Source organism: Electrophorus electricus, chromosome 11 (genome assembly GCF_013358815.1).
Source record: "Electrophorus electricus isolate fEleEle1 chromosome 11, fEleEle1.pri, whole genome shotgun sequence".
NCBI classification, from domain to species: Eukaryota; Metazoa; Chordata; class Actinopteri; order Gymnotiformes; family Gymnotidae; genus Electrophorus; species Electrophorus electricus.
In genome coordinates, this window is record NC_049545.1 from 11103104 (window position 1) to 11117500 (window position 14397).

General features: G+C 44.0%; 1 protein-coding gene across 1 annotated transcript in view; it reads right to left on the reverse strand.

Annotated features, from left to right (window-relative positions):
- Positions 1-1894: 1894 nt before the first annotated feature.
- Positions 1895-14397, reverse strand: part of lingo2b (leucine rich repeat and Ig domain containing 2b) — a 13514-nt gene continuing 1011 nt past the window's right edge. Inside the window, exon 2 of the mRNA XM_027029434.2 lies at positions 1895-4623. Coding sequence (XP_026885235.2) covers positions 2794-4617 — 1824 coding nt within the window. The 5' untranslated portion in view covers positions 4618-4623 and the 3' untranslated portion in view covers positions 1895-2793. The remainder of the gene's footprint in view (positions 4624-14397) is intronic.

The following is a 14397-nucleotide window of genomic DNA, read 5'->3' on the forward strand; positions in this document are numbered from 1 at the left end:
ACAGCACCACGGAAAAGGCATCTGGGTCCATTGGCTGTCTGTCATAATGGGTGTTGCCTCCAGATTGCTTCATAATTTGTGAGTAACAGCTCATCCAGAGTTGAGATCATTTTGTCTGACAGTATATTTGCACAAGTCTGTTTATTTGTGCATGTACATGTAAGTAAGTAAGATCTGTCTCTGTACATTTGCACAAATACCCTCTCCTGGTCATTGCACTGATTAGCAGTTTTCATATTTGCTTTTTACTGAGCCATTACATCTGCCTTGGTGATTTCCCACCGCTCTGCTCATCCTTTCAGCCTACACCGGTGTGGAAGAGTGGAGATGCATGTGTCCTGTGCCACACTCTCTCACAGAGGAATGAAGGGTACTGTTATTTCTATATCAGCCTTCCTCATGCCACCAGCCTGTTTTTACATCACATACACAATATGACTAGAGCATTAGTGCACCGAAGCTGAACACAATGCAGTCAGTCTGGGACACCAGTCTGGGCTTCCCAGCGCACAACTTGCTTAACAGACCTGCAGGTATGAGCCTCACAAAACGCCTGTGGCTTGCGGTCTGTGAGCAGAGTGACTATGTATCCGATGGCCCCAGGAGATTGGAGAAGAGCCCTGAGATTTATGACTTGGGTTCAGCCGGAGACGCACTGATCTTCCAGAGCCCCTTGTTTCCTCTTTTCCCTGTTCGGCAGGCTGACGGGCGGCGCTGGAGAGCACTGGGCATCAGGCAAAGAGCTCCGGACTTCCTGCTCACCCCTCACAGAGCTATTAGTAGAAAAAGGGGCAAGTGGTGACCCACACCTTCATCATTAGGGACCTTCACTGTCAAAATACCAAGCAGAGGAAAAAATGCTGGTTTAGACAGGAGAGGTTAATAGACTCTTTGAAGTACAGTTTTTGTGTTTTTAGGTCAGGAACAGCTTGTTATGACAGCTTGTAACTTTATAAAATCATGAGCCATTATAAGATACACACTCTCTGTCTCTCACTTCACCCCATCTTTCCCTCCAGACAGCAGACGGTTCCTTGGGTCCGGCTGAAGGCTAAGCTCATGCATCAGCTCATGCTGTGATTGGTCTCAAAGGGAGAGTTACTCACATGGGAAAGCCACGCCCCACTCTGGCTCTCATCTCTCAACTCATTCTGACAAAACACAGCAAGGTCAAACTGCAGATAGTCAGGACACTACACCCATCTTATAGCAAGGACACAATGATACACTCCTCTCCTCTCCGAACACATACACATGCATGGCAAAGGGCTAAATTCATTAAAGCTTGTTAGATAAACTGTACTGGATAGATTAACTGTGCTGAACTGATAATCTGTGCTGGACAGATAAATGGTGCTGATTATGTAACTTTGCCACAATTTGCAGTCTTTCTAAAAATTTTGTCTGCTCTCATGGCCTTGTCTCATGTAGCTTCTGATTACATAGCAGTCCTGTACTGGGAGGAGATCAGCAAGTAACTCACTCCACTGCCTGCATCAGCAGGGAGAGAACAATCCCGTGTCCTCATTCCCAACCAAAGTGAGGAGGGTCACTTATACTCTCACAGACACCTGGCCACTGAGACCAAGAACTGAGATTCCAGCGATAGCGCTCACCTCTGCACTGCAGAACCACGACTTCAGCTATATATAAGGCATTTAGACTTATTGCTCTGACACAGTATTGGCACTGTTTTCTTCTAAACTATCTCATGGACGTGGTTGAATGGAACAGCAGGTTAAGTTTGACCAAATAAAGTTTTTTTTAGTCAGTGTTTTGCTGTTTGCTTGAGATAACATTAGACTAGGATATGGTGCAATACCAGGTAGACAGAGGCAATACAGACCGCTTACCTATCAGAGCAGAACCAAGAACCGGATTCAGGACTCGTAACCACAATCAGGCAGTATGATTCATATTTATTTTCTTTGGAAAATATATCCAGATATTTAGTATGTAAAAACATTTGAGCAGCATTTGACAGAACATCAAAAAAAAACAAAAAAAAACAAAAAAAAAAACAGTTTCACAGATTTCCACTGAGTCACAAACACAGCCCCTAGAACCCACCATGTCAAATAGGTCCTCACATTGGAACATCTTCACGACGAAATGGCAGACGACTCTCTGCTTCCCCCAAAGGCTCTTTTAACTAAAGGATCTCCCAGGAGAGTGCAGCGATTCGGAGCAAAACCAAACACTTCACAACACAGCACTGCTGAGGCTTCTTTTTTTTCCAGTAGATACTTTGCTTGTTGGGGAAGACGACTTGAATTTTTGCAGTGATTTGAAGGTTAATTATAATAGAACTTAAATGTGTATATAAATAGATGTTCCCCCCTCACAAATACAAGCTTTATACAACAACTCAACCTCTTCGCATGTGTGCACTCTCCAGGTAATGCTGTCCAAAGCACTGGAAAAAATGCGCAATTACTCTTTTTGGACAAGTGGTATCTGTTTGAATAGCATGTATAAAGTCTCACGATTGAACACATCCTTGTAATACAGGCTGTCACACACATGCCCAAGAACTTGTACACAATATTTTTATACACACATTCATACACACATTCACGCTAAAACGCACATCTCCAACTGAAGCGGCTGCTGTTTAGCTCCACAGTCTCTGCTGACCACAATGTCACTGTTTTTTTTTCGTTCTCTTTTTCTTCACTGTTCTCTGTTCATTTCTATTTTTGTCTCACTCTGTCTCTTTCTTCTCTCATGTGGTTTGACTGTCAGCAGATCATTGTCATGTTAACCTTTCTGCCTCTTCGAACTGCTCAGCTCTCAGATCATCTTCATGTTGACTCGTCGGGGTCCACTGGTCTCCGTGAGATCACTGTGGGCCCCTTTCCTCTTGCGGGGGACATACTGGATGTCAACACTGCCCCTGTGCTTGCCTTTTCCCCGACTCCAGGCAAACAGCAGCAGGAAGCAGAAGAGGACCACTCCCAGGAAGCTGAGGCAGCCCATTGCTGTGGAGACCAAGATGGTGGTGAAGTCTAGCACCATCCGGATGGTGTAACGCTCGGTGCCGTTGAGCATGGAGCTGTTGTAGTCAGGGTCGAAGAGAAAGCTGCGGTTGGCATAGAGCACTCCATCCCTCACGTCCAGGCTCTTGACTGCCAGCGTCACCGACAGGGTGGCGTTGCCAGCTGGGTTGGATGCAACACACACGTAAACGCCGCTGTCCTGGGGCTCCGCCATTCGGAACTCCAGCGAGCCGTTGCTGTGGACGACCATGCGGCCCGTGCTCTTGGTGGTGATGTGGCGCCTATGCGGTGTCAGCCAGGAAACAGAGGGAGATGGCGCACCATCTGCTGTACAGTACAGCCATGCCCTCTGGCCCTCCTCTGCCTGCGCTGGGTACGTCGACATGGAGATGACCCTGGGCTTGGTACACACCACATGGCGGGACAGCAACGGCTCCACCACATCGCTGAAGGGTTTCCCAGCAAGGGCGGCAGGGGTGCTGCACTGAGGTAGCACATCCCCGTACAGCAGTGGTGGTGTCTTCTGCAACAGCCAGCGCAGGCGGCAGTCACACACTAGCGGGTTCTGGCCAATCAAGAGGTTCTGCAGAGGCACTGAGGCAGGCAGGGCGGTGCGCTCCAGCGTGACCAGCCGGTTGGACGAGAGGTCGAGCAGGCGCAGCGAAGATGCCCCCTGGAGGGCCTGTGCCTCTACACGCACCAGCTGTGCCTGTCGCACGCGCAGCACCTCCAGCCGCTCCATGCCACGCAGCCAGCCAGCTGACAGCACCCTCAGGCGGCTGTATGACAGGTTCAGGTGCGTCAGGTAGGACAGGTGGCTGAGCGCCGGTGCCACCGACAGGTTGGTGTGAGTGACGAACAGAGTGCTAAGGTTGAGGCCCTGCAGGGCTGGGGCAGGCACAGCCTCCAGCGCTGGCCAGCGGTCCACCTCCAGGTGGCGCAGTCGGTTCAGGCCTTTGAAAGCACCAGGCAGTAGGTCGGCGATGTCCAGCTCACGCAGGCGCAGGCTGGTGAGGCCATGCAGGTGGGTGAGGGCATGCCCGGGCACAGCACTCAGGTTGCAGCGCTGCAATGTGAGCGAGCGCAGCACTGGCAGGCCACTGAAGGCGCGTGGTGCGATGAACACCAGTTCATTGTCGCCGAGCTCCAGCACACGCAGCCGCCGCTGTTCCTCAAAGCCGTAGTCCAAAAGGATGACCAGTCGGTTCTGGCTGATGTCCAGCAGTGTGAGCTCGCCCAGGCCGGCCAGCGCACCGCGCGGCAGCAGGGTGAGCTGGTTACTGCGGAGACGCAGTGTGCGCAGCCGTGGCTGCGCCCGGAAGCTGCCCGGCTCCACCGATGAGAGCAGGTTGTTGCTGAGGTCCAGCTCCTCGAGCAGCAGCAGGGCAGAGAAGTTCTGCGGCGTAATGGTGCGCAGGCGGTTCTTGCTCAGGTCCAGCACCCGTGTCTCTATGGGGATTCCCTCAGGCACCTGTGTCAGTCGTTTACGGTGGCACAAGACGGAGCGCGTGGGCACAGAGCACTCACAGCGGGCGGGGCAGGTCTTGGCAGGGTGTGGGAGCAGGAGGAATGGCAGGAGGGAGAACCCCACAGCACAGGAGAACAAAGAGAACAGCATGACCACCTGCAGGGCAGGAAAGGGAAGGCAGAGAGACAACAAGAGATGTGATCAGATGCTCCAATGACAGCTGCCCTACTGAACAGACACGAATGTACTGAAAGGGAAGAGAGCTCACATGAACCCGCTCACTCACACAAACACCTACACTCTCAAATGTTTCTATTGTCTTACACACACACACACACACACACACACACAAATACAGTCATCTGTTGTCTTCACACTACATTCTACTCCCTCCCCTTGCAAGACATCTCCTGCTCTTGACAGAGATGAACCATGCATTGCATTGATCGTGACACATGCACACACACACAACAAGTACACAGAGGCATAACCACACACACACACACTCACACACAATCACGCACACACACCCACGCACCTGTACTCACATGCGCATAAGCCCTGCTATCAGGCATACTTCTCCAATCATGCTATTACCATGGAAACCCCATGTTCCCTTGGCACTAGCCCTGCCTTGCCCATCCAAATCTATAAGAGTAAAAGTGAAGTGCAGGCATTCCACAGGTACCGCGGGACTCACCCCTCGGTGCCACGGCACACGGCATAATACCTCTGGCCGCACCCATCCAGCCTTACTGACTGTCACACCGTGCGGCATGTACTTATGCTGACCAATTCATCATCTGGCAGAAATGGAAGGAGAAAAAAAAGGCAAAGAATTTCCGGTGGACTTTTTAGATTGTGTGGTTGCATCCACCGAGGCTGAAACTACATGGTCGTTCATTAATGGCATTAAAAATGAATGACTTCCCCCCATACGAGGAGCCTCACAGCGCACTCTGTGACTCCCAGAAGAGGAGCATAAAACGTCTCACCTCACATCTCTGACGCTTACCGCGCCTCGCATGGGCTCACCATTTCAGGAGGGTGCTATTCACCAGCCGCCTCTCACTACCACTCTACTGTCACCTGCGGGGCAATTCAGAGCTCAGAGCTCTCCTCAATCACCCACCCCCCCCCCTTTTAGACACAGCACTAATAACACCCACGTATTTGGAGTGTTCTTATGGCTGTCGTTAATTATGATGGGATGGGGGGGTATGTCTGCTGTATGGCTGGCTGTTTCTAAGAAACCTCTTTTCAGTGCTGTTCGGATGGCGATTTGTTTTTTAATATGTAAAAAAAGACCTATGCTGACATGTGCTGCATGCGCTTGGAGAACTTGCTCAGCATTGTGCTCTCTCTCCCTGTCTATTGCTCCTGAATGGCCATAAAGAGGAATGACAGACCTCAGTGATCGTAACAGTGATTAAAGAATGAGGCACTTATCTCTGAGTGAGTGCCATCGGGCCCCATTGTGTAAGGCTGTAAAAATCTATGGGGAATATGTAGACCTAAATACAAATTACTAGGCACAAACCACACTGAAAATATTACAGCCTATGGTATCAGTTTAGCAATATTAGAATAATTCATCACTCCTCCAATCGCTTCAATAGATTTTAGCCTATTGTAGGCAATTCATTGTAGGTTTCTTAATAGATGACAAATGGTTTAATAAAGGGCTGCGCTTTGCACATTTAGGCAAAATATACAGAAATTTGTCACGTTTAATATATGAAAAGGGGACATGCGGACACATGGGAATTCACTGAGTTAGTGAAAAGCTTTAGGCACACATCGCAGACTCGTTCACATTCAAACAGCGGAGACGCTTTGACGCAGACGGAGAGCACTCAGCTATGTCGCTCTATTCGATTACTCAAGAGCGATTAGCAAGCGCAGTAGTAGGCTTTCCTTTCAAATCAATATCGCCGGGTACCACGCCATTTGTCACCGTATCAGCCTCCGCGGGCTAGCGAGACCGCAAACGGCCTTGACTGTCGGAAAAGCATCGCCGGGGCCTGACAGTTTCATTCACGGATCCGGCTCCTTTGCTAACTGCGTGCCTGAAGTCCGCCTGTCAGCGGCGACAATATCAGAATGAAGACGGAGGAGGATGTCTGCGCGAATGGTGGTGGGAGGGGGTACCCGAAGCTAAGGCTACGGTAATGAGAGGAACTCGCTCACCGGATGGGTTTATTAACTTTTAATCAGTAATTCATTCATTTATTTCCAGTGGAAGCCGTGTAATGACAGTAGCCTCAGCTGGAGCACAAGCGTGGTGATGTAATTCGTCCTAACGCTGACAGGATCAGAGAGGGATTTAGACGTCGAGTTAATCAATTAATCATACACGGCAAGCGAGCGGAGATCAACTTGTGGCGACTGCCACTGCATCTTTGGGTGGGCCAGGAAAAGGCGCACGGCGAAGACCCCCAGGACGACTACCAGTGCCTCTCCGCGGACGTTATTTAATTAAACGATTCGTGTGGTTGTTAAAGTGGTTGATTTGTGTGTGTCTTAATCGCGCCCATTTTTAGCTTAATTAGCGTGTTAGAAATGTGCCTGTCTTGTAGTCGTCCTCCGGTCCACAGTTACTTACTTAAGGTTTGTTTGATGATAGTCTTTGTTAAGACTGCAGTATTTCAATAAAGAGCGTTTCTTCGAGCAGAGGTGGTGTTTCTTAGTGCTTCTTTCTCGCCGACGATACAATAAACAAAACGAGAAGATGGGGACAAGTTGTGCTATTTTACTCTCTCTCTCTCTCACGCACGCATAGACAAAAAATGTTCACATATATTTCCACATTCTTCATGAATGCAATTTACAGAGAAATATTAATCACCAGTGACATCTAAAGCACTTCTCTGTGCTGCAACTGTTTTTCTTTGTCTACCGTTTCGACATGATATCTAGGAGAGTTTACTCATCTTATTGCAGATGTGTGTACGTAAAAAAAAGAATCTTTGTCACCTCTGTCTGTCAGTCTAGCTTCCTAAGAGCTCAATTTTGAAGCCTGTGGTCTCTCTTACTTTGCCTAATTTTAGTTTATCTAATTTTAGCCTCATCCATTTTTCATTGAGTGAAAGCACCACAGTCACTGAGAGCCAATCTCCCACAGGACACGTGTGTGTGCGTGTGTGTGTGTGTGCGTGTGTGTATACGTGTGAGTGTGTGCATTTGCTTGTGTGTCTTGCTGTGACTGTTAGCAAGGGAAAGGAAAACAAAGTACAAACATGCTGGCGAAGTGTGAGAGTGAAACCTACATGTATATGTTTAGTATGTACTTGCTACATAAAATTTGGTGCATGCAGTCATGACCTTGAGCCTACACGGTTTTCACACATTGTGTTAAATTCATCTGTACATCCAGAACTACATTTGGTGATCATTTCAAGCATATGCATTCACGTATAGTTCCCACAGCCTCTGTGTAATTCTTTCTCACAGGACGTTTTGAGGTCTCTATGGGAGCCTGATCAAGTCTTGTTGTGCACCAATGATCTTTTGCTATTGATCTGTGTTATTACACATTCACTTCCTCTTACGTCCCTCACATTACACCAGGTAGAAACACTCGTGCTGCTCACCCATGGCAACCTGGCTGTCACTCAAGCTGCTATCTCTTCATGTTTCATGTCCCCAGAGCTTAGGTGACATCCCTGTGAGTGCCTTACACCTGCGTGCACATGTCTGTGTGTTCTCTGATATTTTGATATTATTGCAAGCTTTGGTAATAATGCATGTGTGTGGCATTTTGTTTGTTTGTTTGTGGTTTAAGTAATGACTACAGTAATGACTCTAATGAACGTAATGACTCTAAAGAACGTTTGTGTGTGTGTCAGAGAGCGAGAGTGAGTGAGAGGAAATGTCCTTTTTGGTGTGGGCAAGCCTGCATTAAATTTTCTTCCCTCTAGTCTTAACTCTGGCAGCCTGTGAGGTGGAATATGATAATGTCTGCCTGCTTTTCATATGACATGGATTATGTTTTGATTATATCAGATATGTTTTGTTCATGTTTCCCTTTGTGAATTAGTAATGGAAGTAAAACCACCTCTGATTTGCTTTTATAGATATCTTTGGCATATTTATTAAAATATGCATCATTTGTCAAACAGCTTTATCTAATATTTACCACATATTTACCACTATGAGAGTACATGTGCCCCCTGGGAATCAAACCCATGACCTTGGGTTTACTAGCACCATGCTCTACCTGTTCTAGCAGATGAAATACAGTAGGCAATTTTATCAATTAACATCCAGGAGCTAAATATTATTGGTTTATATTGCTGTAGATATAGCTTACACTCAATATTTTGTAATTTAGCCCTAAAGATCATCAATGCTTTAATGAGTGAGTTGTTTATTATCAGAGACACCATGGAATGATGGACAGCAGAGGTTTGCAGAGAATTGTTTAATATCTAAAGGTATGAAGCTGTGAAAGAGAAGTAGGAGCCAGACATATTTCTCAAAAGCATTTCTAAAATGAGATGGAGATATGGAAAAAATAATGACAGAAATCAGGCATGATTCACTGCTTAATTTCTCTGCCTGCCTGCCTGAGGTAATCACACTGATGTGGTTGCAGTCACGTATGTTTTGCCAATAGTTTGCTCTTCTCTTTTATTGCACATCATTTTTGAGTGTGTGAGTGTGTGTGTGTGTGCACATGCTTGCATGAAAGGGGCATTTCTATTCATATTGTGTTTTCTGGTTTATTTTTGTGTTGCATCTACAGACAATTTTTCCAGTAAAACAGTAATCATATGAAGAAAGCACAAGAGAGAGATAGAGAAAGCGAGAGAGAGCAAAAGAAATGGACAGAGAGAGAAACTGTGAAAGGGGAGTTTGATGAGCCAGTGACCACTCCAGACATGACCTCTGCAGTGCTAATTAACCCTGTAGGTGAAGCAATAACCATCACCATACCACATACTCACATCTATCTATCTATTATATATATATATATATACACACACACACACACACACACACACACACACACATTATGTGTGGTCTAATTGCATACATTCAAATCCATCACAGAATAGTCTATCTGTCTATTCTATTTTTAGAATATTATACAGTAACTTCAGCACATCCCATGTATATATTAGCTGCTGCTGTCTTCCTCTTACTGCTCATGGTTGCTCTCTATACACACACAGTGTAATAATGCAGGCCTCCTGATGGAGTGCTCCCTTTCCTCCTACTCGCCATTTTGGTGTCATTAACTTAAGAAGACAGAAGACGTCAAATGAGGCCACGCTGTTAGGTGCGGTTGGGACTGGTCACCGCACAGCACACTACTATTGTAGTAGTAACATGGGTTTGGTGCAGGACAAGCTCCCCTTGAAATCTCAGCACCGCTGTGTATGCACACTAAGGCACACATAAATCAAATACAGACTAAGGGTACTTCAGTTCTCAGCAGAGAACAATCACATTAACCAAACAATTGAATGTAACATACTGATATATCAAAGTCCCACGATGCCTCATTGTTGGACTGAAGAGGAGGAAAAAATGCTGCAAAACTTTTCTTAAATGAAGATATTTTGTCACACAGGAAAATACAATTACACTTACTATGTTTAAGAACTTTAAGTGTTCAATGTATTATTCAGATTGTACTGCCTGAGCAAATAAAGTTTGAATTTTATCTTACCAATTCAGATTCATTTTTTAAGGAAGAATATAGCTCCTTCTAGTTACAACACACTCATTGATAAAGGGGCACTCCTTTTTTTGCCTTGATTGTATCAGAAGAAATCATCTTACTCAAGCTGGTTACAACCAACCTGCTCTCTCAATGAATTTGTTAGAATGGATAGAAAAGTATTGGGAAAATGGAGTTAAAAAAACAAGAAAGACAATAAAAAAGGGAAAATTGAGTTGCTAAGATTAACTCAAAATCCTTAGCCATTAACTTTTCATTTTATTTAATGACCTCATACATTAGTGATAGCTAACATTAAGTCTGCAGACCTAAAATCATTACAAGGTCAGTATGAAATGAGAAAAAAAAAAAAAAAAAACCTTTACAGGGTCTAGTAATGGAATGCAGTTTGTACTCCAGTACTTCAAAAATGTAGCATAACTAATAGTCTGTACGTTTTTCAATCAAATTCCAACTTTAGACCTTCTCTAAGATAAATGTAAAAAAAGCTATTAAATGCGCTGAGACTTTTTTCAGGCACATATTTAGAGTCCTTCGCCTCCACTGCTTCAAAGTAGTTTCACAGCAGCTCCAGTGAATGGATCCTGGACAGCCAGCACTCAGACACACTCACACACGGGTCTGACAGACAGACCCCCCACATCTCCACATATACATATTCAGTTTCTAGGCTGATATATGCTAATTCATGCAGACAATGCAGATTGCGAGTGGGACAGTTATCAGGCTTCATCTCTTCGGAGAGAGGCTTGTTCCCAAAACAAACTACCAAGCCGGCAGGAATAACAAGTACCTGGCCTCATATGCTTGTGCGGTGTAGTGCAAAGAAACAGCGGTCACAGTAACAAATACACTAATGATTACACTCAGCCCCTCTCATGCTTGGAAGTGGCAAGGATGTGCCCTGCATGCTGGAGCAATCCTACAGGGCCCACTGCTCACAGAGAGACTGCAGCTTCAATTTTTCCATGGCCACAGGGGAGCTGGGACAGGTATGGATAAGAAAGCAGTAGAGAGAAAATATAACAAAGTAATAAAGAGTCTGGAAACTAACCATTAGAAAATGAATAATAGTGATGTAAATGAATTTTGTCAAGATGCCTGGCACTTCACACCGCACCCTGGAGGACATACAGGTAACTGGATGGGGCAGTTGGGCAACAGAACTGGGTGAGTGCAGTGTACTTTTGGGAAGGAAATGATACTTAAGGCACAAAAAAATAAAAGGTGAATTTGTTTACTGTAATGTTCATTTGAAGTTATGGGAATTTATATTTTTAAATATTTAGATTTGAAATTGTCAGTTAAAATTCCAGGCAAAAAATAATTTTTTGAAAAACAATTTCCAATTTGGTATTGAAAATTCTGCTTCAAAGACTCAACCAGTCCTTTGAAAAAAAACAGACCATTTATTTTAGGTAATATTTTGACAACTGTCATTGATTATTGATGAGTTTGATTACATCCAAGATCTCTTCTTGTTCTAGGCTTCTGAGCCTAAGATCTTGACCTTTGCTTTCATCTTCCTCTTTAGAAGCTTTTAGAAGCTGAATAACACCATATTCGCAACACCTGACTGATGTACCCTCAGTAAAGAAAGAGCCTAGTCTGTTCTTGAAATAAAAAAAACTTTCTAAAAATACAAATATACAATAAGTATTCAAAATTTTATCAATTCACAGAACAAAATCTTACTAACTCCATTTCAGCATTCTACCAATTAACTCTGGGAGCCCACTGAGGTAAGACAGAAGCCTTCTGAACTGAACCCTTGTACCTACCCTTCATCACGCATACCGAACACACGGTTCCAATGTTTTTCTGACAGGTACAATCCTACTCCTGTGGCTATGTGTGAAATTTGCAGAAGGGCTTAGATTTACATTTCTCATATCAAATGACAGTGCAGTTCAACTGTCAGACTTATTAGCCTGGCTACTAGAGCACAGTCTGCTGCTTAACAATCCCTCCAGGGTCATTACACAGTGCCTGGTGCCACCATTTTATTGATATGAGGACTAGCATACAATTACACAGACTGAAAGTGAATACCAAGTTTCTTTGTTTCTTTAAATGAATTCAGCACCAAGTGCTAACAGTACTGTCAATAATTTAATTGCATTTCAACAAATAATTTTAAATAAACAATGTGATTTGTGCACTTCCTTTTTTTTTTTAGCAACTATTCAAAATAAAATACCTATTATTACTGCTTTCCATATTAATATTATAGCAGATGACTTAGAAAGCAATGTCTAGAATAAGCTAGAAAGGTGCTATACTAAAGTATTGTAGGAACATGAAAATCTCTTATTCTTTTGTGTTTATATTTTACGCATCTGGCTCTTAATCCACACACCTACTGACCCACCCGCACACACTTTGCATTTTTGCACAGTTGGATGTGTACTTAGTAAAGCTTAAGCCTTTTCCATTGTTCATGACCCTAATTATGAGGATCATCAAAGCTGCTACAACACACAAGGTGCTATTGATTATTCATTATAGTCAAATTAAACGTAAGCAGCCCAGGTCTTATTGCAGACCACCTTTGAATGATAGGCCAATAAGCTTAACTCTCCAGTCGAAGCATTCTCAGTTCTCTTTTTCTGTAGACAGTTCATAAGATGAGCTTCAAGAGATTTTGAAGTCTTCTTGAAAACACTCAACCTTTTTTTCCTCAAACATGGAACAATGACTTTCTCTCTCACAGGCTGTCTCACACTTTCACACATCCATGTACACATACAGTTGACTTACACATGTGGAGCTCTCACTTACTCACTTACGTCCCATTTTCCCAACACGTATACTAATGCTCTCACTAGTAAATAAGACAATGGAAGTCTGAATTTTCATAAACCCTGCATTTTATGTAACACCTCCGTTGGAAACCATATGCATTTATGCCTAATGGTGCATACTCATGCATAGCAATTCATAATGAATACTGCACTACCTTTGGTCTACTTGAGAGAGATCACAGTTGTAAAGACTGATGTACAGTATGTTCTGTAAGCATTTTAACAAATCATCCATCTGACGATTTGCTGTATAGGTCTACTAGGATTTGGACTAGAATGACTAATAACGTGTATAATCTCTAACCAAATTCTATATAAATTCCACTCCAGAAATGCTTGGCGTGGTCACTTTAATGGTCTATCAGTTTCGTTTTAAATTCAACAATAAATTTATTGTGTAACAAATGAGTGCCCAATACGTCGAGACATGTATGTTTGCCCGGCTAGTGAGCAGGCACGTTTAGAATCTATTGGTGGCTAATTAATTCATAAGCCCTATTTTACCATTCCAACCATACCAGCTTTTACACTGAGACCCAGGAAATCAAACACAGTACCAAGAACCCTAAAAGTCGCAGAACAGGAGGAAGAAATCTCCTGTGTCCATACGTGCCTGCTTCATGTATACGTCTCACGCACGCATGCGTATACCTCTACTCTTAAAGCTTTTAAAGGGGATGAGGTGAACTTTTTGTAGATCATAAATAAGGCCAAAAAGTGTGCTCACCCTAGTATATACAACCCATATGAATGTTTTGTGCATAATTAAACTATGTTTTACTATTTATTAATAGTAATTATTCATGTTTTACTATCTATTAATATTATTTATTAAATATTACACTATACATTTACATTTTGAAGCAGTGTGGTTTAGTAGTCATAGTTAACCGGTATTTATTTTTGGTGAGTATGAAAGATGTAATTTTATTTTCCTTTGCCTATAATGTATCCTTGAGTTTCTACAAAGGTGCATGCAAATCAAATGCATTCTTCTTCTTATTATTATTATTATGTGCAGTTGTCCTCACTGTAACAACATCTAAAATGTAAACTCCTGCTTCCATCTCTGGCCTATCTCCCCACCCTCTGCGCTGCTCCCTCTACACTCTCCCTTCACCCTCGCTCTCTCTCAATCTGATTGTGCTCTTCAACATCTGGGGGATCTGCTGAGCTCATAACTCACCCTATAAATGTTTAAAACAAATAAGCATGGCCTGCCCACACACCTTCATTATCAGAAACTGCACCCCAGTGAATAATATGCTTACACACTAATTCATTTTCTAATGCATTTACTCATTCACTTCCAGACTCTTCTGTCTGTAGTCAGAGGACTCCAGCAGGGAGAGTGTCACCCACTTCTCACTGTGACAGAGCCACGCTGTCCCCCTCTACTCCTGAAATGCAGACTTTTTGCTCTTTACTTGGGAACGG